Genomic DNA, 24,876 nt, shown 5'->3' with positions numbered 1-24,876 from the left:
CCCCGCACCCTTTTCTCAAAGTACATTTATAGCAGCAGGATGGGAAATGGTGAGAAACGGTCGCTGTTTTGAAGAATCCTAGCTCCCTCTACTGTAAGAAGTCCGTTAAACTCACATCTCGGCAAGGATGGGCCCGTTGCAGGTAGCAGACTCGGGGATAGGCTAGCCAACAAGGATTCTTGGTTAGAGGCCTCTTAGGTGCAACTGTGTCCTCATTCAAATGGCAACATGCTTGTCCCATTCAGAAATGCTTCTGCATCCCCAGATTTCAGCTGATGCTGGATTTTTCATGACCGGTGGCTGATACATGATGTTCAAGTGGTAAATGTTTAGACCAGTGTTTCTCAACCTTGGCCACTTTGAGATATGTGGACTTCAACTCCCAGCATTCCCCAGCCAGCATGGCTGGCTGGAGAATGCTAGGAGTTGAAGTCCATATATCTCAAAGTGGCCAAGGTTGAAAAACACTAGTTTAGACAAAGCTGCTCCAACCTGCAAAGGAAGAAAGGTTATATTTTTGGCATTTCCCTCTCAAAAAATTGCTTCAGTCTTGCAGCACTCCTTGAGTGGGTGGCTTTCAGATCCATTCAAGTCATGTTCCACCTTTTCTTTTGCGCACAAAGCCAGACAGAGTCCATGCTGTATTTACAACCCTCATTTGTTTTGTGTGGGTTAGGGTTGGAGGGTTGAATCCCATGAAAATCCAGATGTCTGGAGAAGGTCAATGTCCCTCTCTTCCAAAAGGAGAACGCTGAGCTGACCATGGTTTATTCCATAAAGATGGGTTTGTGTAACAGTACACCCCAGACTTTCCCTTAGTAGCAACTGATGCCTAGAGGACATGGTGGCCATGGCCACCCAAGGAACTGGCAAGGCTGTTGCAACTTCCCTCTCCCTCTGGGGAACACAGCAGCAAATATTCCTTCTCCTTCCTTGAACGTGCCCTTCATCCACCCATCTGCTGTTTCCTCAAGCCAGGACAGATCTATTCCTGTCCAAGTCTGAAAGCCGAGTGATAAAACAGGAGGCTGCGTTCAATGATCTAATCATAATACATCATATTTTTGGTGCATAAAATTGGACTGACTTGATGTCGGAGTGATAAAATATAATAGGTTTGCAATCTTCCAAAGGTTCCACTTCCAGTCCTCCTTTTCTTCTGACATACATTGTAATCCTCCAAAATTACTTTTTCTCCCTCTGTTCGTGTAAGGTTAGGAAGAAGGAACTGGCCTTCCCCATGTAGCCCTTCTGTCCAGATCAGTGTTTCTCAACCTTGGCAACTTGAAGATGTGTGGACTTCAACGCCCAGAATTCAAGCTGGCTGGAGAACTCTGGGAGTTGAAGTCCACACATCTTCAAGCGGCCAAGGTTGAGAAACACCGGTCCAGATACTGAACAATGTCATGCCAGATGATTCACACTAAACCACAAATAAATGCATTCTATAAACTGTGGTTGAACAAACCATTGTTTGGGGCACAAGTTTGAACCATGTCACTGTGGAATTTGGGGAAGGCAAGGGCTGAATGAGAGCTTCTGCCAGGGTCCACCACTGAACCTCCCACCTAACCAGCGTTGCACTGTTTTCAAGGTGAGTTGAAGCCTGGTCCCTGATTGGGGCAGACAGCTCCCCCCACCAAGGAAGAGGAGTTGTATCTCAGTCCCCTGCAGATGATCAGATTTGGCTGCAGAAAGACATCAAGGAGGCACTAAAGGAGAGCTGTGAATAACGTTCCCTCTGCCATCCACAGCTGCGCGGTGATAATGCCGTGAGGTCCGACCGTTTTGACCAGGTGACAATGACACGAAATGGCTTTTTGGGGAGAAGGAGGAAGAAAAATACTCAGGAAAAAATAAGTGATAAGATTTGGGCTGTAGGAAGTGCTTGATCTGAGACAGAGAATGGGCAGTGGGTCCAGAAGAGATCTGCCTCCCCTTAAGAGACAGGCGCTTTTTTCTGCTCTTCATGCAGAACTTGGCCACCACATGACCTTGGGCTAGAACAACCCCCTTTGCCCTTCCTCCACCCTTTCTTGGAACATCCACCCCCGCCTCAGTCTTCCTCTTCCTCCTCCCCACTCCAGGTTATAAATTCAAATTCAACCTCATTAAAACCGCAAGTCCTCATCGTCTAGCCGGAGCTCCTCAAGGCCCTGCGCAGGGGGGATCCCATCTGCCTTCCCGCGTGGTAATTCAATCAGGCTCGGTGTCTGTTGCTCGCAAACTGCTTGGCCTGCACTTTCGGCCCAAATTTATGGGGCTGGGAGCGTCGAAACGCTGAGTTAAAGCGCTGAGCTTGGGTTGAGGGCCTGCGTTATTCTGCAACTCATCCCTCCACCTTGACAGGCACAGGAGGCGGAGGGAAGCCCCTTGTACAACCGACTGGCGCAGTCTGCATTGTTCCCTCGCCTTTTATGTCAGAAGTTAGAAAGCCGGTGGAGATCTGGAAGCTGTCAGCACAACGCTGCAAGTAAACAATGAGGCTGCTGAGGCACGGAGCAATAAATAAAAGCCCCGAGGAATGGGAAATCCAGGGGGTGGGGACGAAAAGAAGATGTGAAGGTTTGGCTGCCTTGCGTGGATGTCATGCACGTCTGGTCTTTCAACGGCAATTGTGCTTTCGGGTCTTGTGTTCTCACGTGGGGACACAGTTTCAGTTGTACAGGTAGTCCTCACTTAATGTCCACAATTGGGATCGGAAACTCCATCACTAAGCGGCACAGTTGTTAAGCGCGACATCACGTGACCACACCGCTTAGTGATGGCAGTTCCAGCAGTCCCGGTTGCTGTTGTTAAGCGAGGACCTCAAGTAACCATGACTTCTGACTTCCTGCTGGCTTCCCCATTGATTTTGCTTGTGGGACGCTGGCAGGGAAGGTCACAAATCACGATCATGTGACTGCAGGATGCCACGATACCATAATTGCGGGCTGGTCACCAAGTGCCTGAATTGCAATCACATGACTGCGACAATGGCAACTACAAGGACCATTCATAAGTACAGGTCATCCTTTTTAATGACCACAATTGGGACTGGCAACTTGGTCATTAAGTGAAGCAGTCATTAAGTGAAATATCACAATTTTACAATCTTACTTCATCTTTCCTTTGCTTTACAGACTTGCGAAGGTCGTAAATGTGAGGAGTGGTCACAAAGTTACTTTTTCATCACCACCATAACTGCAAACAGTCGCTAAACGAGGTAGCTGCTAAATGAGGACTACCTGTACCGCTTGTTCAGCACCATTGTAAGTTCGAATGGTCATTGAAGAAGTGGTCGTTAAAACAGGACTACCTGTCTATTGGTTTGCTATGAGGGTACATGATGCCCTGTTCAGGCTCGGTGAGCCCAGGGCTGTCTGCGGGATGTTGTACATAAAAAACAGGCAGAGCCTTGACTATACCATCCCAGCTGCCATCTTGACTGTTCTGACTAGACATCTCATAGCAGTTAGCTGTTCCAACCTGCAGAGCAGAAAAAATTAAAATCTTAAACTGATTCCAGTCCACAAACTCTTTGAGGTAAACCAGGTCAAGAAACAGAGCCTGCAAGAAATATTGGATCTCTGTTGACCTAGGCCAGTGTTGTCCAAACTTGGCCACTTTAAGATGAATGGACTTCAACTCCCAGCATGGCTGGCTGGGGAATTCTGGGAGTTGAAGTCCACTCATCTTAAAGTGGCCAAGTTTGGACAACACTGACCTAGGCTATAATAACAGAACCTTGAAAGCATTTCCCCTTCTCTCCCTACTATACCAAAGAGAGTCAAGGCAGGGCCATCCTGAGTTTCCTTCTCACACTTCCCTATTTTCCTGGGCTAAGCTCATGTTTTAATAATGGTCGTCACATACCTTCTCCGAGATCATCTCTGTGCTCCTCTGCAAAATCCCATTGGCTGGTCACATAGTCTGGAACTGAGTCAGCACTGTCTGCTAGGCAAAGCCAAGACAAACCACATCCATATGTTTAGGGGGACGCATAGCCCCAGCCTAAATATATGCCATTGCTAGTTGGCATCTTTTGTAAAGAAGTCTAAAGAGGTGGCAAGACGTGTCTCTGCCTCTTGGGTCCGCATGTTTGAAGAACGGAGAAGCTTCAATGATGCAAAACCAGGCCTTCAGCGTATGCTCAAAAGAATCTAAATATGCTACAGCAAACTGGAGCAACTGGGAGGTTTGATTGGGAAATGAAGCCACTGCAGTAGCTAACATCTGCCCGCTTTCACCTGCAGAAGCTGCAGCAATAAACCTTATGGGCATTTTGAAGAAATCTTGCTTCTTTCCTAAAGCCTAGGGAACTATTTATTGTTAAAAGAGCCTCTAGTTTTCTATCATCAGAAGAAAAAGAAATATTTAGTTTTTGCTAAATGCTGTGTGGGCAGAAGGGAGAGTCCATAGTCCCTTATATAGCCTGACAGTAGCTTGTTTTAATCTTTACTTGTTGCTGCTAACGCAAGTAAGGGGCATAAGATTTTATGGAAGTATCTAAAATGTTTTACAGCTGTTCACTTTTTCTAACTGTGATGGCACAGTTGCTGTGTTGTATTTTAAGAACTGGGACTTGATCTCATGCTTTGTTTTTGCAGCTATGGATTAAGTACAACGCTGGCATGATGCGTTTCAGCCATGCACCGCAGAACATAGACTTTTGCACCAAAAGGAGCAAGGATCTGCACCCTGAAAAGACATTCCACATTCCAAGGAAAATTATGCACATTGACATAACATAATCACCCCGTATTTTGCTCTTTGGGATTACTGTATGGAGGAGCTCAAGGTTTATGCAACAGGAGCCCATCTTGTCAAGAGCCAATATGTAAAGAAGACGTAAGGGAGCCATCGCTAACCAACATGCCCAGATGTGCGGGGTTGCCATCCCAAAACCCTAGCTAACAAGGCCAAAGCACTTGCTGGTTAGCAATTCTGGAACTTGAAGTCCAACATATCTGGAGAGTGCCAGGTATGGAAGGCTAGCATAAGACCCCCATTATATTCAGCCATAGAACCATTTAGACTAGCTATGGTGATGGAGGTGCCACTAGGAAGCCCACAAGTAGGACGTGAAGGCACCAACTTCTCTTATCCACATCTGGCATTCCCTCTGCATATTACCTCTGTGCAGGAAGATTCTGCATAACCATCCTGGCCAACAGCCAAGGAGAGACACCACCTTTACCTTCCAAACCTGAACACGCACCTGAAGAAACGGGTGGCTTAGCCCTGACCCCAAACCACTCATGGCAATTCAGATCCATCGTTCAAGTATCAGGAAGCTCAGTCCTGGCTATTTATTGTTCCAACTCTGTTCCCTTCTCTGTTCTGTTCTCCAGTATGTGCCTTTTAAAAACATTAATGGGAAAACCATATATTAGGCTGAAAAATACATTCAGCGTCTCTCAGGAATTCTTAACCTGGAGAACAGTGAAGACTATTTGGAAGTGTTTGGAAAGTAAACTATCTCCTTTAGCAATGCTGGGTTGGAATTCTAATGATGGTGGAACAGGAATTATGGCATGGGTAAATATTAATTGACAAAAGAGCCACGGCACTCTTATTTTAGTCTTCATAATAGATCTGCCTTGGAGGCAGAAAAGACAAACGTGTACAGGGAAATGAAAATAAAATATGGCACACCTGATACCAACGAATAATGGAAATAGGCTGAATTTACCCTAGTGGGGGTGGGAAAGCTTTGCACAGTGTTCAGCATCCTACATGCCAATTAATTGAATTTAGGCTGGGAAATTACATAAGGGGTATCAACGTTTTAATTGAATGGCGGAAAATCAGCATTAATTTTGCCAGTGGAAAAAAAAAACCCAAACGCGTAGAATTTGAAATTGCTTATGCCAGCTTTCCCCAATCTGTTGCTTTCCAGATATGGGAGACGGCCAATTCCCCAAATTTCCAGGCTGAATAAATCTGAACAGCGACAGACTGGGGAGAACTGACTGCAACTTGAACATAATCCATGGATGTCTCACCTGAGAGCTAAGTCTGTTAAAGTCTCATTGGTCCCATTGGGAAAATTAACAGCGTGTCTTCTCCAGGGAAATCCATATAAACTAAATGTGCTTAAACTTGATTGGGTAATCCCTCCTAATCTTTTAAACACAGTTCAGAAAAGCAGGTCTGATGGATCCAAGGATAGCTCCCTAAGCTTTCGATATAGACCACTTGCCACACCATCTATGGATTGTGGGGGCTGTAGATCTGCTTTATTGACCAAGCGAGCAGTGTGTAGTAAGCAACAATAGGGTTACTAACTCATAGATTTCCAGACTGTATCGCCCTTACCGCCTTGGAAAGAACTGAGGGATATTCAGAAACCCCACTTGTTTTCTCAAAATCTGGCACGCACGCAATCCGCAGCCTTGTGAAGAATTTTGCTGGAGGCCCCAGTTACCGTGGGGGTTTGGGGTGGGGGGGAGACACAACATCACGTGTGCCACAGCTTGCATCGGACACACGCGTCAGCACCTGTTGCTTCCTGATAAGCTAAAATTAAACTTTGTGATTGTAAAATCTGTGAGAGGGAGGAAAGGAGGAATCTCTTTAGGAAAGAGAAAGGGATGAGGTTGAAGAAAAATTGTGTTTATGCTTGACGCGCCTGCTGTTCTGCTGTCAGCCTTGCAAGGTAGTCCAGACAAGAAGCACACCCAGAAGTACTAGCTCTAACTTTATTGTCAAATTACATTAACAGAATCTTGCAAGTCTGAAAGTACATCTCTCTCCCCTCATCTTTCCAGCCCGAGAAACTAGGGAGGGTCCCTTCTGAGATGTTTTCTACACCTCCATTGCTTCTGTGGGCTAAGCTGCCCCTTATCTGACTGTTGTCTAGTCTGTGGCTCTTCCTCCTGTCTCCCAAGGTCATTTCCACATCCCATCACATCAACCATGGTCCTTTCCACTTGCAGAAGATTAAGCCAGGCCTGGATGGGACTTATTTTAATACAAAATCAGATGTCTTGAAGAGCTGGAATAACTGGCTGAGATGGCTGGCTGGTGGCCTACTTCTGTTTCTGCATGCCTGAGAAACGTGGGCCCAGGTTTTCCTACAGCACCTGAGTGGAATCCATAGAAATTCTTGCACAGGATCCTCTGCAGTGCTGCAGGATGAAGCGATTGGCTGGACATGGTGCAGTGAAGGGGTGGGTAAAAGAAAGGAGAAGCTGGCATTTGAATGGTACAGGAAGATTTTGGGGAGGAATGTGGCAGTGGTGAGGCTGGTCTCTGACAGCACAATCCATAAAGCTATGCTGAGTTTCCTTAGCTCTTTGTTTACAAACCCACTGTGAATTCACATGTAATCCAACATGTTTGGTTTAGGGCTTAATGTGTGAATTCAGCCAGCTATAGCTTGCATAGTGCAGCATTGTTAAAATAACCCATTTTTTAGTGCAAGCTCGTAACGCCATACACCAGGCTGTTCCTCCACAACTTCTCCTACAATACATTATTTAGATTTAAGATGCCCTGGGACCTCACTGGGTGCTTTTAGTTACTAGCAGAAAAGTGAGCAGAAAATCTATCTATGTGGTTGCTAGGAGTCGAAAACGACGTGATGGCACGTAATCAATCAGAAAAGTGAGATAAAAGCATTAACATTAAATCCGTTTAATCATAGTTTCTTATTCCTGTTAGCCCTTTAAATGTTTCAATTAGTAAAACCAAGGTGGTTTTTTTTTTTAATTTAATTTTCTTCTCCTTGTACTGAAAAAGGGCAACAGGATTCCTTTTTTATTCCCTGCAGTGATTTCCCAAAACGCTGCAGTTTCATATTGCCTGATGTGATTTATGTTTTTTTTTTGCCTTCCTCCCCCTCTCAAGCACAGCTATGAAATAACATGAAATGTGGTCTGTCATACAGCTAAGCATATTTTGAGCCATCTTTTTCTTATTATATTAATATTGATCAGAGGTCTTCTCCTCCTGGTTTTGAAAAATGCACACTTCAAGAAGAAGAAAAGAAGGAGATTTGATTGGGCCGGTTATAATAAGAACACAATGATCCAAAACGTGTTAACTTCACAGAACACACATTTCTTTTTCTTTGCTTCCCCCCCCCTCCCCTTTTTCTCTTTGCTTCTGCAGACAGACCAAAACAGGGAGCAGGTAATTGGCCACCAACTTTGCCTGCCTTTAAAAGGGTCCCGTTCCAAATCATGCCGGATAAGAATCATTTGGGGTTCGTCTGCTTTCTTGTGCAAACGCATGGTTAGAATTAAGCAAAGTGCACCAGGAGGAGGTCCAGCAGGGTTAGCATCAGAAGCCGTAGCTGTTTTCCCCTTGGTGGATCTCCACAATCTGTTCCTGCTGGCCTGAATCTTGGCTTGCAAACCTGACTTAGCCGTGGGGTGCATCAAGGGAGAATTTAAGCAGAAATGTGGTAATTTGTGCTGAAATGGGTTGGTTCCCAGGGCGCTTTCTCGGTCAGCATACGCAGGTAAGGATTAGAAACTCAGCTGAGTTCCTTTTCCAACATGGATCCCACAAGACGTCCTTGTGTGGAAAAAGCATGTTAGCCTTCTATTTCAGATGTTGCCTCAGCCTCGGCTTCCCTCAGTAAGACAGAGATCCTTTGCCAGGGAAGCACAAAGGCTACGCAGCCCATAGGCTTCTGTAGGAGCTAGACCGCTCTGCAGATACGGCCCCATTTATTTATATTTTATCCATTTATATTTCAAATGTGGACACCGCCCATCTCACGAGGAAGTGACTCTGGGCGGTTTACAATTAAAAACAACAAATAAATATGAATTAAAATACAATAAAAATAGTATAAAATACAATTAAAACCAAATACATACTTAAAAACGCCTAATCAAGGAGGTAAATTTATCAAGAAACCTACCGATCTAGGGTTCTACACAGTGAGGTGAGGCTCCATCATACGGATTTGGGGAAGCTGAATAACGCTGGGAAGAGTCCCGAGGTGGAACTCCACTGTCCTTTTCAACACGGAGGCCTTTTTTCATGAGAGAACTATAAGAAACCAAGCCCCTTCCCCCTCACGGGTGTTTCGAAAGGCCCAGAAGACCTGACTTTTCACCCAAGGCCTTTGATGAGGGTGCTGAAAGCCCCCCCCCTTTTTCTCCATCTGGGTTTATTTTCTCTGCCATCTTCGTTCTTTTTTGCTTTGTTTTCTTGCTTTCCTATTTTTAACCATTGGTAAACTGCCCAGAGTCGCTGGGAGTCGGGCAGCCTATAAATAAAAGTAAGTAAGTAAAGGGAGCTTCAACTTTGCTCCACCACACAGCCATAGTGGGGTCCACGGACCCCCGTGAGCCATGATGCATTGGGGGTGGGGTTACTGTGGAATCCTGTCTGTGGTGGTTTGTACATCCATGGCAAACCTAGAGAGCATATTAAAAAGCAGAGACGTCACCTTGCCGACAAAGATCCGCACAGTCAAAGCTATGGTTTTTCCAGTAGTAATGTATGGCTGTGAGAGCTGGACCATCAAGAAGGCCGAGCGCTGAAGAATTGATGCCTTTGAACTGTGGTGCTGGAGAAGACTCTTAAGAGTCCCCTGGACTGCTAGGAGGTCAAACCAGTCAATCTTAAAGGAAATCAACCCTGATTGCTCATTGGAAGGATCGATAATGAAGCTCAAGCTCAGATATTTTGGCCACCTAATGCGAAGAGAGATCTCTTTGGAGAAGACCCTGATGCTGGGAAAGATTGAAGGCAAAAGGAGAAGAGGACGGCAGAGGATGAGATGGTTAGATGGCATCACTGAAGCAATGAGCATGAAACTGAGCAAACTCTGGGAGGCAGTGAAGGACAGGAAGGCCTGGCGCAATGTGGTTCATGAAGAGTCGGACGCGGCTTAATGACTGAACAACAACAAATAACACGGGATTAAACCCAGGGCACGGGGTCTGCTCCACGGCTGTCCAGCATAGGGCAGCCCGAGAGCCCGAACTCGGAGGGTCTTCTGCCCGAGACGCACCTCCAGACTCCTCCCTCCCTCCCTCCCTGGCTTTCCACCACTAGGCTCTTGCACGCGTCTAGCCACAGCTGAGGTCGGAAGCCATGAACAGGAACTGCACCGGAGGAGGAGGAGAAGGTCCCCGCGAGCAGGAGTTCTCGGGCTGGCTCCCCCCGAAGGCCGAGCCCGTGGCCTTGATGGAGGTCTGGTGACATCTGGCGGGGAGCGAGCGAAGCGCCTTTGCCGCGGGAAACTCCGGGCGCCGCGCGAGGTCTGGGAAGGAGGGGCGGCTGCGTTTTCGGCACTCGGCCCCGTTCCCGTTCCGGGCGCCCGCCGGGAGGGGGAGGCAGAGCGGGGCAAAGGGGGCCGTCGGTTGGGACCGGCCGAGGAGGACGAGGGCGCGCCCAAAATCTAAACGGCTCCCTGTGCGGTCGCTGGGGGTCGGGCAGGGCTGGGGGCCGTAATCCAAGGCAAGGGGGAGAAAGACCCCCGAGACCGCGCAGGGCCGGTGCCAGGCGGACTTCAGAAGGGAGCTCTGCCGGGGGTGGGGTGGGCCACTTTTGCACCAGGACTCCGGCCACCGGCCCGGGGACCGCAGTTCACAGACTCGTCGGCCCGAAGAATCGGAGCTCCAGTTCCCGATGGCAGCCACGGGGGGGCCCAGACGCCAGGACCCCAAAGCTCTCCCCCGCCGCCTTGGGCGCGGTCTGGAGGGGCCGGACTACGAACCCCATGGCAGCCACGCTGGCCGCGGGCGCTGGGCGCGACACCCCGCCCGGCAGGAGCGCCGCCAGCCCCCCGGGCCCCTTCTCCATTCATAACCTTGTTGTCGGCCGACGTCACGGGCCCCGCCCCTCGCGCCCAATCAGCGCCGGCCCCCGCCCCCGCTCCGCCCTCGCCCTGGGAAAACCCCGCCCCGCCGCTCTCTCGCGGGGGCGACCTTCCCCCGCCCCTCGCCGTTCACTGGTGCGCCGGGCCTCGGGCCCGCCCCTCGGCGGCCGCCGCCCCGCCCCCCGCCGCGCGGCCCAATGAGAGGCCGCGGCCCGGCGCGAGCGACGCCGGGCCTCGCCCAAGGCGGCGGCGGCGGCGGCGGCGGCCCCGCCCCTTTCGGGTGGGCGTGAGGGCGAGGACGGAGGGAAGGTCGCCCGCGGACGCAGCGGCGGCCGAGGCGGCGCCTTTCCCGCCGAAGCCTGCGCGAGGCCTGCGCCGCGAGCTCCGCGGCGCCATGGCCGGGGTCGTGCGCACCCTGGGCCGCTGCCTGTGGCCGGCGGGCGGCGACCCCGCGGCCGAGGCGGCCGGGCCGGGCGAGGCGGGCAAGGAGGGCGGCCTCGCCCCGCCGCCGCCGCCGCCGCCGCCGCCCCTCCGCCGGCGCGACCTGGAGCGCGAGGCGCGGCGCCGGAGCCGCGAGATCGACGCGCTGCTGGCCCGCGAGCGGCGCGCCGTCCGCCGCCTGGTGCGGATCCTGCTGCTGGGCGCGGGCGAGAGCGGCAAGTCGACCTTCCTCAAGCAGATGCGCATCATCCACGGGCGCGAGTTCGACCAGAAGGCGCTGCTCGAGTTCCGCGCCACCATCTACGAGAACATCCTCAAGGTGAGCGCCGGTCGCCGCGTGGCCTCCTCTCCCCGCGCGGCCCGCCCCTCCCCTCCCCTCCCCTTCGGGGCCTGTCCTGCCTGCGGCGCGGAAGCCGGGAAGGTGGGGGGATTGGGGGCCGCCCCTCTCCCTCGGCCCGGCCCGGCCCGCCTCGCAGGAGGGTGCTCTGCCTCCGCCTTCTTCTAGGGATCTTCTTTCCAACTCCCCCCGCAAGATTTCCTGGTGGTCCCCTGTCCCCCATTAAGTAGAGACCTCCAAGGTTGGCTAGATAGGGTGCCCCCCTTTTAGAAAGAGGGATTTTCCCCTGACATGCACCCCCTTGGGAGGCAGGCCGGTGGGAGGGGTAAGCGGCTGGACTAGAACCAGGAGAGCGAGAGTTTAGTCCTCCTGGGGTGAGGGAGCAAGCGAGGGGATTCGGGGCCCGCCCGTCTCTCTCGGCCCAGCCTGCCTCACGGGATTGTTGTTGTTGTGGGGAAAATTGTTGTTGTCTGCCACTGCCTTCTTCCTGGGGTGTTTTTCCCAACTTCCCAGAATCTCCTGTAAGGTTTCCTGGTGGTCCCCTGTCCATGCGGGAAGCAGAGGCATCCAGGATTGGAGAGGGCCCTCCCCCCTCCAGAAAAAGGGATTTCCCCCCATATACACTCTCTTGAGAGCCAGTTTGGTGTAGTGGATAAGCGGCTGGACTAGAAACCAAGAGAGCACGAGTTCCAGTCTTCCCTTAGGCGTAGAGACCTGTTGGGTGACTTGGGCCAAGCCCATAGTCTCAGCCCAGCCCAGCCCAGCCCAGCGGGTTGTTGTGGGAAAATGAGTGGGAGCCTCACGTGCACCACCTTGTATAGCACAAAATAAAGGTGGGGTAAAAATCTACTGATAAATAAATAAATAAATTCAGCAGCCCTTTTCTAAGAATATTGGCATCTGGACCCAGTCGGTTTTGTCTTCTCAGTTCTGGAAGACAGGCCTGGACGTGGGCTTGGAGAAGTCCTTCCTCCGCAGGCAAAATACTCTAGATAAACAGCTGTTTGCAAAGCTGGTTGGGGCCGAAGGGAACCGTAGTCCGATACTCCGAAGGCCACCCAGTCACTTGTACCTGCGAAAGGACTCTTCAGCCACGGATCAGAAAATTCTAAATATAATCCAAACCGTTTTTAACGGGCTGTATGAGTAGACTGAATATCATTGAAAACGTCTCCACTTTTCTCGGGTTGTTTGCCTATTTTGATTAGCAAAGTCTAGTAAACGAGAAACCTTGGAAAACGTGCTACAAAAACACACTACAGCCCTTCAGTCAAAGAGCAGCATGGATTCGAAAAAATGTGATGATGTTGGGCCAGGCCTGAGGCACACCTTTGCCTTTTAGAATTTGGGTTATCTGTTTGCCTCCTCCTCCTATTACTTTAACCATATACTCCACAGCCAATTTAGTGCTGCGAATGAAACTTTTATCCCATGATCCATATTAGCTAGGAAATGCGTCTGAAATGCATTTTTTTTTAAGCCACAGAGAACAACTTTGCATGGGGAAGAGATTGAGAGGCAGGGAAAGCAGCGTTGTGCTTGTAGAAACGGGTCTTGTTTTGGTATGAATTGGTGCTAGAAAAGTGGCATAGCTGGAGAGGGCATCCAGAAGGTCAGCGATCAAGTCTGATGCTGCTTTTACTCCAAAGTTGGTGTAAATGGTTCATAGGCACCCGAGTAACAATCCTCGCGCAGTTCTGCAAGGCACCAGAGGAAGAGCCACGGAACCAAAAGCAGTATGGAAAATACCCGCATGGATACCGAGGAATAGTGATCGGTGCCTAACCAAAACAGACTGCCTTTTTTTAGTACAAGATACTGAAAATACGTATGGCCTGGATTTGTGTAACATGCTGGCTAAAATTTGATTTCAACACCCCTTGGGTTGATTCAGTAAACCGTGGGTAAATGACCCATGGGTTATCATGGTGGATGGACACGGCCGTGTTTTTATTAAAGTTCCAGGAGGAAAGTAGGCTGTTTGAGGGTGTTGCTGTGTTCCTTCCCACCACCCTATCTTGAGAGTTCAGAGGATGTATAATTCGCTGTGTGCCAGTGTTATTTCTTAATATGCATAGTGCAATAAAAAGGGAGCTGAGTGGGATATACACACCCTGCTAGTTGCACAGACTTGTTTTCAGATATGGCTTTCCAGCCTGAGGGGTAGAAACTTGCTCTAAACCAGTGTTTCTCAACCTTGGCCATTTGAAGATGGACGGACTTCAACTCCCAGAATTCCCCAGCCAGCCATGCTGGCTGGGGAATTCTGGGAGTTGAAGTCCGTCCATCTTCAAACGGCCAAGGTTGAGAAACACTGTTCTAAACACTAGGAATCCAGATGTCATCTTGCAAACCGATTCTAGGTTATTGGCATAAGCCACTGTTTTTCCTAAGGAGGAGGAAGAATATTTGTTTGTCCTGTGGAAGATTTTGCTGGGCTTCTTCTGGAACCTTAAAAGTTGTTCTATAAAAGCTCATATTAGAACAACTTTAAATTAAGAGAATTAAAATTAAATTAAGAATTGCCTTCTTCAGTTTCTTCCTACAGAAGTTTGTCTAACAATACGCTTTCTAGTTTGCCACAGGTGTGGCAAACTTGATCCTTGTCGTCTTCACCGCAGTCGTACTGTATTGCTGTGCTGGTGGTAATACCCACAACAAATGGGAATTTTGTCTTTAAGAAAGCCACCTCCCCTGCTTAATAATAAGGACGGAATTTTGCCCTAAAAGTTGTCTAAAATATCTTGGAATGTAGAGCGGGGGAAAGCTTGCCAAATGAAGTGCATGTATTTCTATTAGCGTTTTAAAGATTGAGCATAGATGGGGAAAATCAGGGGAATTGTAGTCCATCCGCTCTGGAAAGCAATAGGTGAGGAAAGAGTGTGAAAGTTCTTTGAAATAAAATAGAATATTTTCGCTTGATGGCTAAAAATAGGATAACTGGTAGATTGAAAGGGTTTTGACAAGTGGATTAATTTAAGGACACATGAAACTGAGTATCTATTCTGTAATTGCTCTTAAAATTTAGTTTTACTTGTATCTCCTCACGCCACGCATCAATATTTCCCCAGTATTCAGCCCCCAAGTAAAATCTGCTGTGCAGTAACAGTTAGGCCATCTTAGCAAAACCTTTGATTTCCCTCATTTTTAAAATAAACATAATATTACTGTGCTGTATTTTTTTTATGAGGAATTGAAAATGTATGTAAAGAAAGCGGAATTTTGTATTATGCCCTTAATGATTTTCTAATGGTTCCTATTCCTGCCATAAAATATCTATTAATATGAAAAAAAATGTTGCTTTTTTTGGTACTTCCAAAAATACATGCTTTCTCTTGATTATGACTCAGAAAACCGCTTACATTTTTATGTGTGTGTGTTTAGCAAGAGTGTCAGGGAAAGAGATTTAAAGGCCTATGCAAGTAAAACCATAACTTAAATGTAAGTGGATGGGATGTCTTAAATTTAAATTACCAAGAAAATGATTATTTAAATCAACCTTCTTTATTCATTAGGGATTGTTCATATTATTCTACCATCCAAGTCTCCTAAGTTTTAATTGTCCATTAGATGAAGAACCTTTTATACTGTAAACCCCTTCTGTTCTTTTTATAGAGTTTTTGGACACTTAATGTACCTAATTGTATGTATATTTATCTGGAAATGAGCTTGACTTAGTTCAGTGAAATCTGTTTTCAAATAAGGATCCAGGGAACTAACGTAAACTAAATATATGGAAAAGTGTCCTTTTCCTGTTAAAGGTTGTATTGAAACCTTGGTTTTCCTTCTCCTAATTATGACAGTACCTGAATATACTCCCTGATTGTATGGTGATAGCTGGGAAGTGGTGATAAAAAATCCTAAGAATATCATACTGTTATAAAATGCGAAAATAGAGTGATGCTTGCTTGGTGTTTTCAATAGACGTGCCTTCTTTTCCAAAAATGCTGTAAAGAATAATTACATAATTATTATTATAGTACTGTATAGGGAATAATATTGCTTGTGAAAGATGGCTGAAAGTTCAGATTAAAGAAATAGTACTGTATAGGCCTGTCTCCTGTCCCTGAGCAAACCATTACAGCTTATCTTGTCTTCTTGTAACCTGAGTGGGGATTTCAAAAATAAATTTTAATATACTAAGTTTGGACATACCAACTGATGAAAAATATTGTAGGATAAACTAGGACTTCATTAAAGATTGGAAAGATAGAGCATTATACATGCGTATCCCTGAATCTTCCTGCAGTCTAGATGTCCATAAGCCTTGCTTACGATCTTAGCATAAAGTAAAAGGGTTGCCGTTTATTTATTTATTTAAATTTATTGGCCGGCCCATAAATCCTGGCTTTGTCGAATATTTTGGCACAGTCCAATAACAATAACTGGCCTACCTTTGAATCTAACCATTCTGTTCGACCATTGAAGTGCGTTTCTCTGTTTCTTTAGGGCTGCAGGGTTCTAGTTGACGCACGGGACAAACTCGGCATTCCTTGGCAGTATGCGGAAAATGAGAAACATGGGATGTTTCTAATGGCCTTTGAAAATAAAGCCGGGATGTTCGTTGAGCCCTCGGTGTTCCAGTTGTACGTACCAGCCCTGACCGGCTTGTGGAAGGATTCTGGGATCAAGGAAGCTTTTAGCCGGCGAAGTGAATATCAGCTGGTGAGTCGACTGGACCCAAAGCAGGTCTCCCCACAGTTTCCTAAATACTTCTCCCATTTAAAGTGGTCTCCTAAAATAACTAACTGTTCACTCTCCGAGCAAGCTGTAGAAGGACCGGATCCTGGAGTAAGGAGTAGTAACTTCTAGAGATTGCATACCCTATGCCTTCCCCACTTAATGTGATTAAATCCTCTCCCCCACAAAATTTACAATATTTTCTTTTGAGGTTTAGACCTTTGTCAACGCCAAATCCTTAAGTGGTTGGTCCATTCAATCAAGGCATGTTGGGTCAGTACCGAGGTGGTAAAAAAAAATAAAGCTTTTCTTCTTTGTTTTCCTCCCTCCCACCATCCTCCTTTCTGGCAGAGAAAATGCTCTGATGGGTAGACAAAGCTTAGTCCAACAAGAAAATCCTGGTGTTCGTTTTTGTAATCATTGTGAACTAGCCATTTTGTAGACCTGTTCAAAAATAGGAAGAACAGCAATTTTTCAGGGGTCAGCTCTGTCCGTGATGGGAAGACAAGACGTTAGTGCAAGTGGCAGGATCTGTGCTGGAATCCTGAACTCTTTATCCAGAATTGTCATCAGATTCCATTCCCAAATCTCTAATGGTAGACAAAGACTACAGATTTCTGCCAGTACCATCTCAAACAACCAGGCATATGACATTTCTTTTTGTTTGTTTTATTCTGTTGTTTGTTGTGGCTTTTTAAAATAAAATTGTGGCTGCCTCTGTAGTTTGAAAGGGTATATATGAATTTCTACACCTTCCTCGTGTTATTGACACAGCGTTTCTGTGAGAGAGATTAGACCTGACAAATGACGATTAGTCAGTGACCTTTGTAACTCAGTGGGGATTTTAATCTAAAGAGACTGGAGACGACAAATAATGTAGACATGTGTGGATAACTTTGTGGCTTGGTTTGCAAACTTGGAAATTGCCTCGATATAACAAATATTGTTGCATCGGTGCCAATATTGAATACACTTTAATGGCACTTTTTTAGCGGGCCTGGTAACTACAGTGTAATAGATCACAAATGCTGCTATCAGTACAGCCAATATAAAACAATTTGCCTTCCTGTTTTAAACTTCTATTTTCTGTATTTAGATGCACACAGTTAATAGAAATGTCAAACCAGATGAAATAGGTAGTGTCCTGTATTGAAATAGATTCTTTTAAAGCATCCCCATCCGTGATCTCCTTACTAGTTTAAGAAGGATTACCTTGTAGGAAGAGAAGTGTGTTAGTTTATGGTAGCCCAAAATCAGGAGGAGTCTGGTAACACCTTTTTAGATTAACAAATGTTATTAAAAGACATGCGCTTTTGTGAAGTGCAGCTTACTTTATTAGAGTGGTTAAATAGATGTAGGACTTGTTAGGGTAAGGAGGAAAGAAAGGGTTCACGAAAGGAGAGCATTTATTAGTCTGAAAACGTGCTGCTAGACTCCTTCTGATTTAAGGATTACCTGATTACTTTCAGATTATTAAATGCTGAAAGCCTTGGGAAAACCAGGCTTGGCTGCCTGCTGATAAAATTGCCTATTAATGAACAAATGTGGGAATTTCAACATGGACTTTGAACCGACTCCAGATCTGACTTCGTTTTAACAGAGAACTTCGCATGGCATTGTAAATGCCTCCTTGGTTTTTATTTTTTAACCCGTTGCAGGCTCTCGCAGAAGTGTTTCAGCTAAATTGGATCACTTCCTTGTTATGCAAGAAAATAAAAACATCATATGATTACAGTTCTGCCACTTTTCATTTGGTTCGACTGGAAAGAAACACAGCTGTAAGTGGCTTTGGTAATGCCTTCTATGGAAGATTGAAAGTTGCTTCAAAATAGCTCATAGCTAATTTGGGGAGTGTATTATTGACATATGTGTAGCTCCAAGATTAGGAGAGAAATCCTTGAACATTCGGACAGAAGCATCAGATGTGGAAATCCTCTAAAAGCCGATAGCTGCACATTTTCCATGGCGTTAAGTCTTCGGTTGCTAAACTCGTTGATAGAGTATCTCCTTGACAAACTAGGGAGGAATTGTTGGCTGACGATTTAGTCCACTGTAATGCTGTCGCTTTGTTCATTTAAAAAAAACAACAAACGCTTATATAAAAATATGTCTGCAGTGGCGCATTTCCTAACCAAAAGGTTTGCTCTCATGAATCCACCATTCTTTCACTCACACTGTTCTTCATTAAGAAAAAGAAGATTTTCATTTTTCCTGTGGTTTATACCTGTGTTTAAAGAAAACCTCTGTGAAGCAACTTTATAACTCACTTGGCTATTTACTTTAATGTGTATCTTCCCCCCCTCCAAAAAAAACTTTGGGTAATATCCACTAGGTGTTCCCTTGAAAGCATTGCTTTGAGGAGGAATTTACCAACACCTTTCAAATGTTGTCTTTGTTTCCTACATTGATCTCTGTGATTCAAACTGTGGCTGATCTGTGCTTCGTTTGGTTCCTGTCCTGAACAAACTCTGCCCAGATGTGTCCAGAGAGACCGGGTTGTCCTACTGCATCACCGAAAGAGGTTTTTTGACTGAGCTCCATTTATTCATTTAAGCCAGGCAAATAAAGTTAGGAAACGTCTAGTGAGAAAGTGGTGGCCTGATGCAATACGTTTTGTGAAATCCCAGGACTTTGGACCCTTGTTCAGGAGCACTTTAGCATAGCCGAAGCCACCAACGCTGATGTTCGGACCCTTTTCAAAGGAAGTATGGCTTGCATCCTCGCCTGAACACTCTTGGGGAGGCGGGGAGTCTTTTTCTGTTGCAAGGGCTACACCTGAAACAGTATAGCCTTCAAACTTGCGAGCAGAACATTGCACTGAGGTCAGCATCCTTATTACCTCCTTGGGAAATGTAAGCATAAAATCTAATCAAGGTCCTCCAAAAATTCAGTTTGGTCCTAAACCGGTTTGTAAACAATAGGATTACATGGGGCTTTGTGAAAGTAAATTCTCCATCAAGTTGAGCTCAACTTCTTGTGTTTTCATAGCTATATCCATGTAGTTTTCTTGGCAGCAGTACAGAATTGCACCGCCTCTCTGTCCTTCCAGATGTTTTTTGGTTTCCCCCTCTGGCTGATGTAGTGCTTCCGTGTCATCACAGGATATGGGCTTTCCTTGAAGAACCTGCAGAAAACACCTAGGGGTCAGCAGTTTCACCACGTAACGGTTTCCTATCTAACCGCAACCGCAGATTAAAAAGCTTAAAAATTCATATTTTAGTTAAAATATGGAAGATTGCTTCTCTGAGTAAAGTATACCAAATATTAGCATTGTAGCAATTGTCTCTGTGTATAGCTAGGCTGTAAACGCAGTGACAAGATCCAGGAGGATGGGAAGTATTGCGTCGGGGCTGATAATATGTGGTTGGTCTGCTGTGTAATAGAGGCAAAATCTGAGGCTCTTAATAATTAGGTATCCTGGGGTTTTGCTGTTATCTTTAATGTAGACCAGTGTTTCTCGACCTTGGCAGCTTGAAGAGGTGTGGACTTCAACTCCCAGAATTCCCCAGCCAGCATGGCTGGCTGGGGAATTCTGGGAATTGAAGTCCACACCTCTTCAAGGTTGAGAAACATTGCTGTAGACCACTAACATTTAGGGAACCAAATATAATAATTTAATAATAATAAATATAAGTATAGAGAACTAGGTGGAAGCCATAGCCTTCTGAGGTCACGGGTTTTGTAGTTTGAATCTGGATTCCCATGGTAACCCTGTGCCAGTATACTGTCAACACGTCAGCATCTTATTCAGAGATATTATACGGCTTAGCTGGCACGCATACTAGGACCTTATTGAAAAACAATTCTTTTACCATAGGCTGGGTTACCAGGGGCCTAAAAGGAACTTGTTCCCTTAACTTGAATTTGTCCCACTTTGTTTCCGTGACGTCCCACTGAATCTTTGAGATCTGTGGTGGTGGCTTGTTCTGTTTATTCTGTTTTTATTTCATATGATTGTGAGCCCTAGGCGGCCATATACTTTTTCTAAATAAATAAATAAATAAATAATACATTTAAAAACGTGGTAAGGCAAAGCTAATATTACATATGCGTCCAAGGCATTTTCACGTGTTCATTCATCTACCTGTGGACGAATCTAACTGACATTTGTGGTCAGATGTTCAGAAAAAAGGTGGTACTGAGCTTGCTAGCAATGACGATGTCTACTTCGTTATTTTTTTAGATCTCTGTTTAATTGCTGTTTTTCAGCTGTGCTGCAAAGTATAAACAATTCTTCGGCAACAAATACTTTAGCCGTGTAATTATCTCTTTTCTTTACATCATTTCACATTTATCTTCTTCATTTCTTGTACAGATATATCCAAATCTGCGTCAGAGTATATATGACCTAAAGTCAGAGGAGTCATTTAACACAGTGTTCTTCAACCTTGGCAGCTTGAAGATGTGTGGACTTCAACTCCCAGAATTCCCCAGCCAGCCATGCTGGCTGGGGAATTCTGGGAGTTGAAGTCCACACATCTTCAAGCTGCCAAGGTTGAGGAACACTGATGTAACACCTATTTTGTTAACTACTTAGTTTTGGATAGAATCCAGTATGATTTACTTAATAATTCATAAGGTTCTTAAGTTTTAAAAGTATTCTTGAATTACATAAGGAAAATCGTGCCATGCCACACGATTAACCAACCTGTCCCCGTTTTCTTTTGTAAAGCTCGTACATATGCATAGTGAAAATAAGCTTAAACGTGTGCTTTTCCCACTTCTGAAGACGGACTTCTAATGCATATAATCATTGAGCTGAAAAACGTGGTAGTCTGGGGTGCGTTGGAAGCCCCTTTGGCAGAGGTAACCTTGAGCATTTGGACTCAGATTCCATCTTTCAAAAGGTGTGTGTGCATCCGTTCAGAAACCACGGAGCCCATGCAGTGATAATTCTAATTTTAGGTTATGGTGAGAGCTGTACTATTTATAGCCATACCATGACAGGAAACTGCTCATTCAGAACTATCTATATGTCACTACATTCATGGCACTTAAAATTTTGCTCTGGTATAGTTATGTAGCATAACCTGGGCAGCTGGTCTATATTAAAAAAAAATTGTTTTCAGTGCTTGACACTAGTTAGTACTTCTGTTTCTTAATACTCTCATGAAGAATACGCTGAAATGGCGTCTCCTTTTACGGTTGCCTCCTCCATGTTTTCTTAAATCGGTATGATTTTATTAGGAATGTGAACAAGCCTGAAAGTTTTGTATTTTATACTTATAACAGTAAATGATACAAGTGCTCTTTTTAAGACTAAAACCATAAGACGCTCCACAGTATCGGTTAGAAATAAACAAAGAACAAGATAAGATGTTGGAATAATGCTCAAATGTGGGACCTGGTTTATTTCAGGGCGGTAGCTCATAGTTCTGGATTTTCTAATTCCCAGATGTGGAATGACTCATGGTTGCTCTCAACAATGGGAACAGCATCTCCTACGTTGTCCCAGTTGGCAAGACTGACTCAGAGGATATACAACATTACAGAAGAGAGATATAATGTGAAAATGAATCATCCATATTTTTATGTTAACTCTTTAGATAAAAAAAATAAATAAACAGATGATCTGAGAATTATCTAAGATATAGTGAAGCAAACTTGCTTTGAGAGCAGAGCAGTTTAATTGTTTCAGGTGGAATAACACAGCTTAAGGGGTGTTAAATGGCTCAGCCTGAACAAAGTACTGTTTGCTACTTGCTTACAGCAAGAATCATGTTTTCTCCCACCAACCCAAGGACAACAGACAGCTTGTTAATGATCTGAAGACATTGTTGTCTTTAGAGTGGTATGGAGGGTTTAAGAATCGCCAGGAACTACACCCTGATACCAGTCAAATCAGAGAAGAGATCTGAGTAAATCATGCCCATTTAAGATCTGAAATGTGTAAGAATTGTGGTCTACTCTTGCTGAATTCTTGGATTTTATTTATGAGTTAAGGTTGTTCATAGGTCTGGTTCTTTTGTGTAATATATACTAATTGCCATCAATGCTGATTTCCATAATCAAAGGCCAATCTGAACAGCCTTAGATACTACTAATATTGGCTCTCAGCCCCTGCATGCATGTATGGGGATTATGTGATGAATGAATATGCGTTGACATCACTAACTGTCTCAAAAAGCACTTTTTGGTAGACCTTTTCCATTCTTCCTCCAATACATTGGCTTTAGACACATCTGAAAAGTATCTCTCTTTTGGGTGTTTTTGGAGAAGGAAGATCTATTTGTTCATTCATTTATTCAGCAGTGTTTCTGACTGACACCAACCCTTGTTGGTGAACCACAAGAAAAGAAACACAAAGACAAAAAACCCAATAATATAATCATGTAGCAAGAAAAAAAAAAATCCTATGAGGAATGCTCACAAACCACCACAGCTGAAATTGGAATATATTTTACTTGCCTGTGAAACACAAGGGTAGGGACTCTACCCTCCCGGCTTTCTGGAAAGGACTAAGGACCTGGGTCTGCCACCTTGCGTGGGGTGATAAGAGCTCTAATCAATCCTTGGGCTGGCTGGAGCCCTGATGACGCTCCCTGAGCTACTGGCCAACTCCATCATTTCTTGGAATTTATTTATTATTTATTTAAGACTGCCTTTACGTTGAATTTTAATTGGTTTTATCTTTTCTGTAAACCGCCCAAAGTCACTTTTTAATGACTTGATATATAAATTTGATATATAAATATATATAAATAACTATGTAGTTCCAAGGGAACCTTCTGTGGGGGTACCCTAGAGAAGGCCTGAAAATAGTTTGGGGTTTTCCATTGTATATTATGTCCTTAACTGGAAACCACACAAAGGTTGCTTTATCTCGTAAGCAATCAGGATAAACAGGAGAGCAATCCACTTCTGTATTGTGTTTTTTTCACTTGGAAAGCAAAAAATGCCCTGCCCAGGTATTGAGGAGGCAAAAGAATGAGCCATTGTATTATAACACAAAAATCTATGGATTGTGATAAGGGCACCAAGACAAAGCTGTTTTATTTTTCAGCCTGCTATGGAAATTCTCTTCCCCAAAGTGGTGTGTCTGGCTTGGCTTACGAACTGTTCCATAAAGGGATCATTGCGAGGCAGAGCAAAGCAGTGTAAATATATTTTCAAGATTTGATTTTCCAGATCCCAGACCTGGTTCTGGAGCAGTATTACGAGTTCTGTGATGGTGCACTTGGTCACATTCTTGCATTGAAGCCCTTGTCCTGTAGTTTATGTTACTTATTACATTGCAAATTATATCAAGAACTTAGAGCTAGATTCATCATGCCTTTGTTAATCCAACTGAATCAGTCTAGTTTAGAAGAAAAAATCTATTTTCTGTTGACTGATGTAGATAAACTTGTAACAAAACAAGTTGCATTGTTTGCAACGGCCACAAGGAAGATACGAAAGCAGATGTTGACAAATAGTGCTATTAGTATTAGAGGGGATATATTGAACTGATATGGATTGTTGTAATTTTATACAAATTTTGCTAAAACCTGTGGTTGCAAATAAATGTATATAGTACTACATTTCTTAATGGAAACCAAGGCCTTCCGCTTTGCAAAGACAGCTGCTTCATTACTTTGTAATTGGATTATTCTAAAACCCTCTAGAGCTGCTTCAAGATTACCCAAAAACTTCAGTTGGTACAGAATGCAGAAGCTTGCATGCTGGCAGGTGAGAACCATTTCAGCAAGGAATATTTTGGACACTAAATTGGTTGCCAGTATGTTTCCAAGTACAATTCAAGGTGCAGTAAAATCCTGATGTGGTGCAAACTTGGGTTTTCTGATGAACATTGGGCTCTAAGTCTTCTGCATGTTTTCACCACAGGATATTTTAATCCATGGCTTTTAAATATAACTTTCTGTGAGCTGCTCAGAGTTTGTTGAAGTAGGCAGGATATAAAACATAAATAAATATATTCTTCTCTCTCAACAGGGTGAATCAGTAAAATATTTCCTGGATAATCTGGATCGGATTGGCCAGTTGGTGAGATTTTCCTTTTATGTGTTTTGTGTCATACATTCAAATCATAGATAAGTTAAGAGAAGTAATAGCATTGAAAAATGTTCCCCAAAAGCATAGGACTGGATGTTTCAACATGTAGATTTAGTAAATAATATCTCTTCTAAGGCAGAATAATAATTTCTTATAATATAGGAGCTCTACAAACTAATTCTTCCTTTGGGAAAAGGTATGTTTTGTGCCCACTGTTAAAAAAAAAAAGAAACATGAATACATCCATTGTTCAAACAAAATCTAGCTCCATATAGTAGCAGTGAGACCTTGCCAATCCCAGCATCAGTGAAACTTAGTTTATCAGGAACTCTGGATTTTATCGCATATGTTGAAAGTGTGACATAAAACTTCAAAAGTTACAGAGATGATGCTGTGAAGGCTTGTAAATTATTGAAATTCACTCTTCAGATTCAATTTGCTGATAATCAGTTCAAACAACCAAATAAAAATGGTGGAAATAGCCTGAGATAAAGGGAGCGGTTACCAGAGACACACACCCACCCTTGGCAGCCTGTGCAAGATTGGCCTCTAGTTCATTCTTCCCAGCTTCAGTTCCAGCATCGTCATTCCACCCCAGTACATCTAGACTCTCCTTCAGGGGACCTAACTATTCCCTTCTGAAGTATGACCATGTCCC

General features: G+C 44.8%; 2 protein-coding genes across 7 annotated transcripts in view; both read left to right on the top strand.

The window, feature by feature from the left end:
* CARD11 (caspase recruitment domain family member 11) overlaps positions 1–6,397 on the top strand; it is a 61,006-nt gene extending 54,609 nt beyond the window's left edge. For 5 of the 6 annotated variants that reach the window (XM_088147984.1, XM_088147985.1, XM_088147983.1 and 2 more), the window contains 3 exons: positions 1,595–1,796; positions 3,123–3,251; positions 4,590–5,643. The gene's annotated coding sequence lies outside the window, so the exon portion shown is untranslated. Of the gene's footprint in view, positions 1–1,594; positions 1,797–3,122; positions 3,252–4,589; positions 5,644–5,881 lie in introns of those variants that run through there. The other variant, XM_088147981.1, reaches the window with a different exon arrangement.
* The window catches only part of GNA12 (G protein subunit alpha 12), a 50,935-nt gene that overhangs the window by 5,230 nt on the left and 20,829 nt on the right, over positions 1–24,876 (top strand). Inside the window, exons 2-4 of the mRNA XM_088147765.1 lie at positions 10,387–11,528; positions 15,996–16,211; positions 24,159–24,209. Coding sequence (XP_088003891.1) covers positions 10,387–11,528; positions 15,996–16,211; positions 24,159–24,209 — 1,409 coding nt within the window. The remainder of the gene's footprint in view (positions 1–10,386; positions 11,529–15,995; positions 16,212–24,158; positions 24,210–24,876) is intronic.

The sequence above is a fragment of the Python bivittatus genome, unplaced genomic scaffold (assembly GCF_059951505.1).
Source record: "Python bivittatus isolate LINGU-HERP-01145 unplaced genomic scaffold, Pbiv_v1 ctg000560_np1212, whole genome shotgun sequence".
In the NCBI taxonomy this organism is placed as follows: domain Eukaryota; kingdom Metazoa; phylum Chordata; class Lepidosauria; order Squamata; family Pythonidae; genus Python; species Python bivittatus.
Note: the sequence above shows the minus strand (reverse complement) of the source record. Positions and strands in the feature narration are given on the sequence as shown.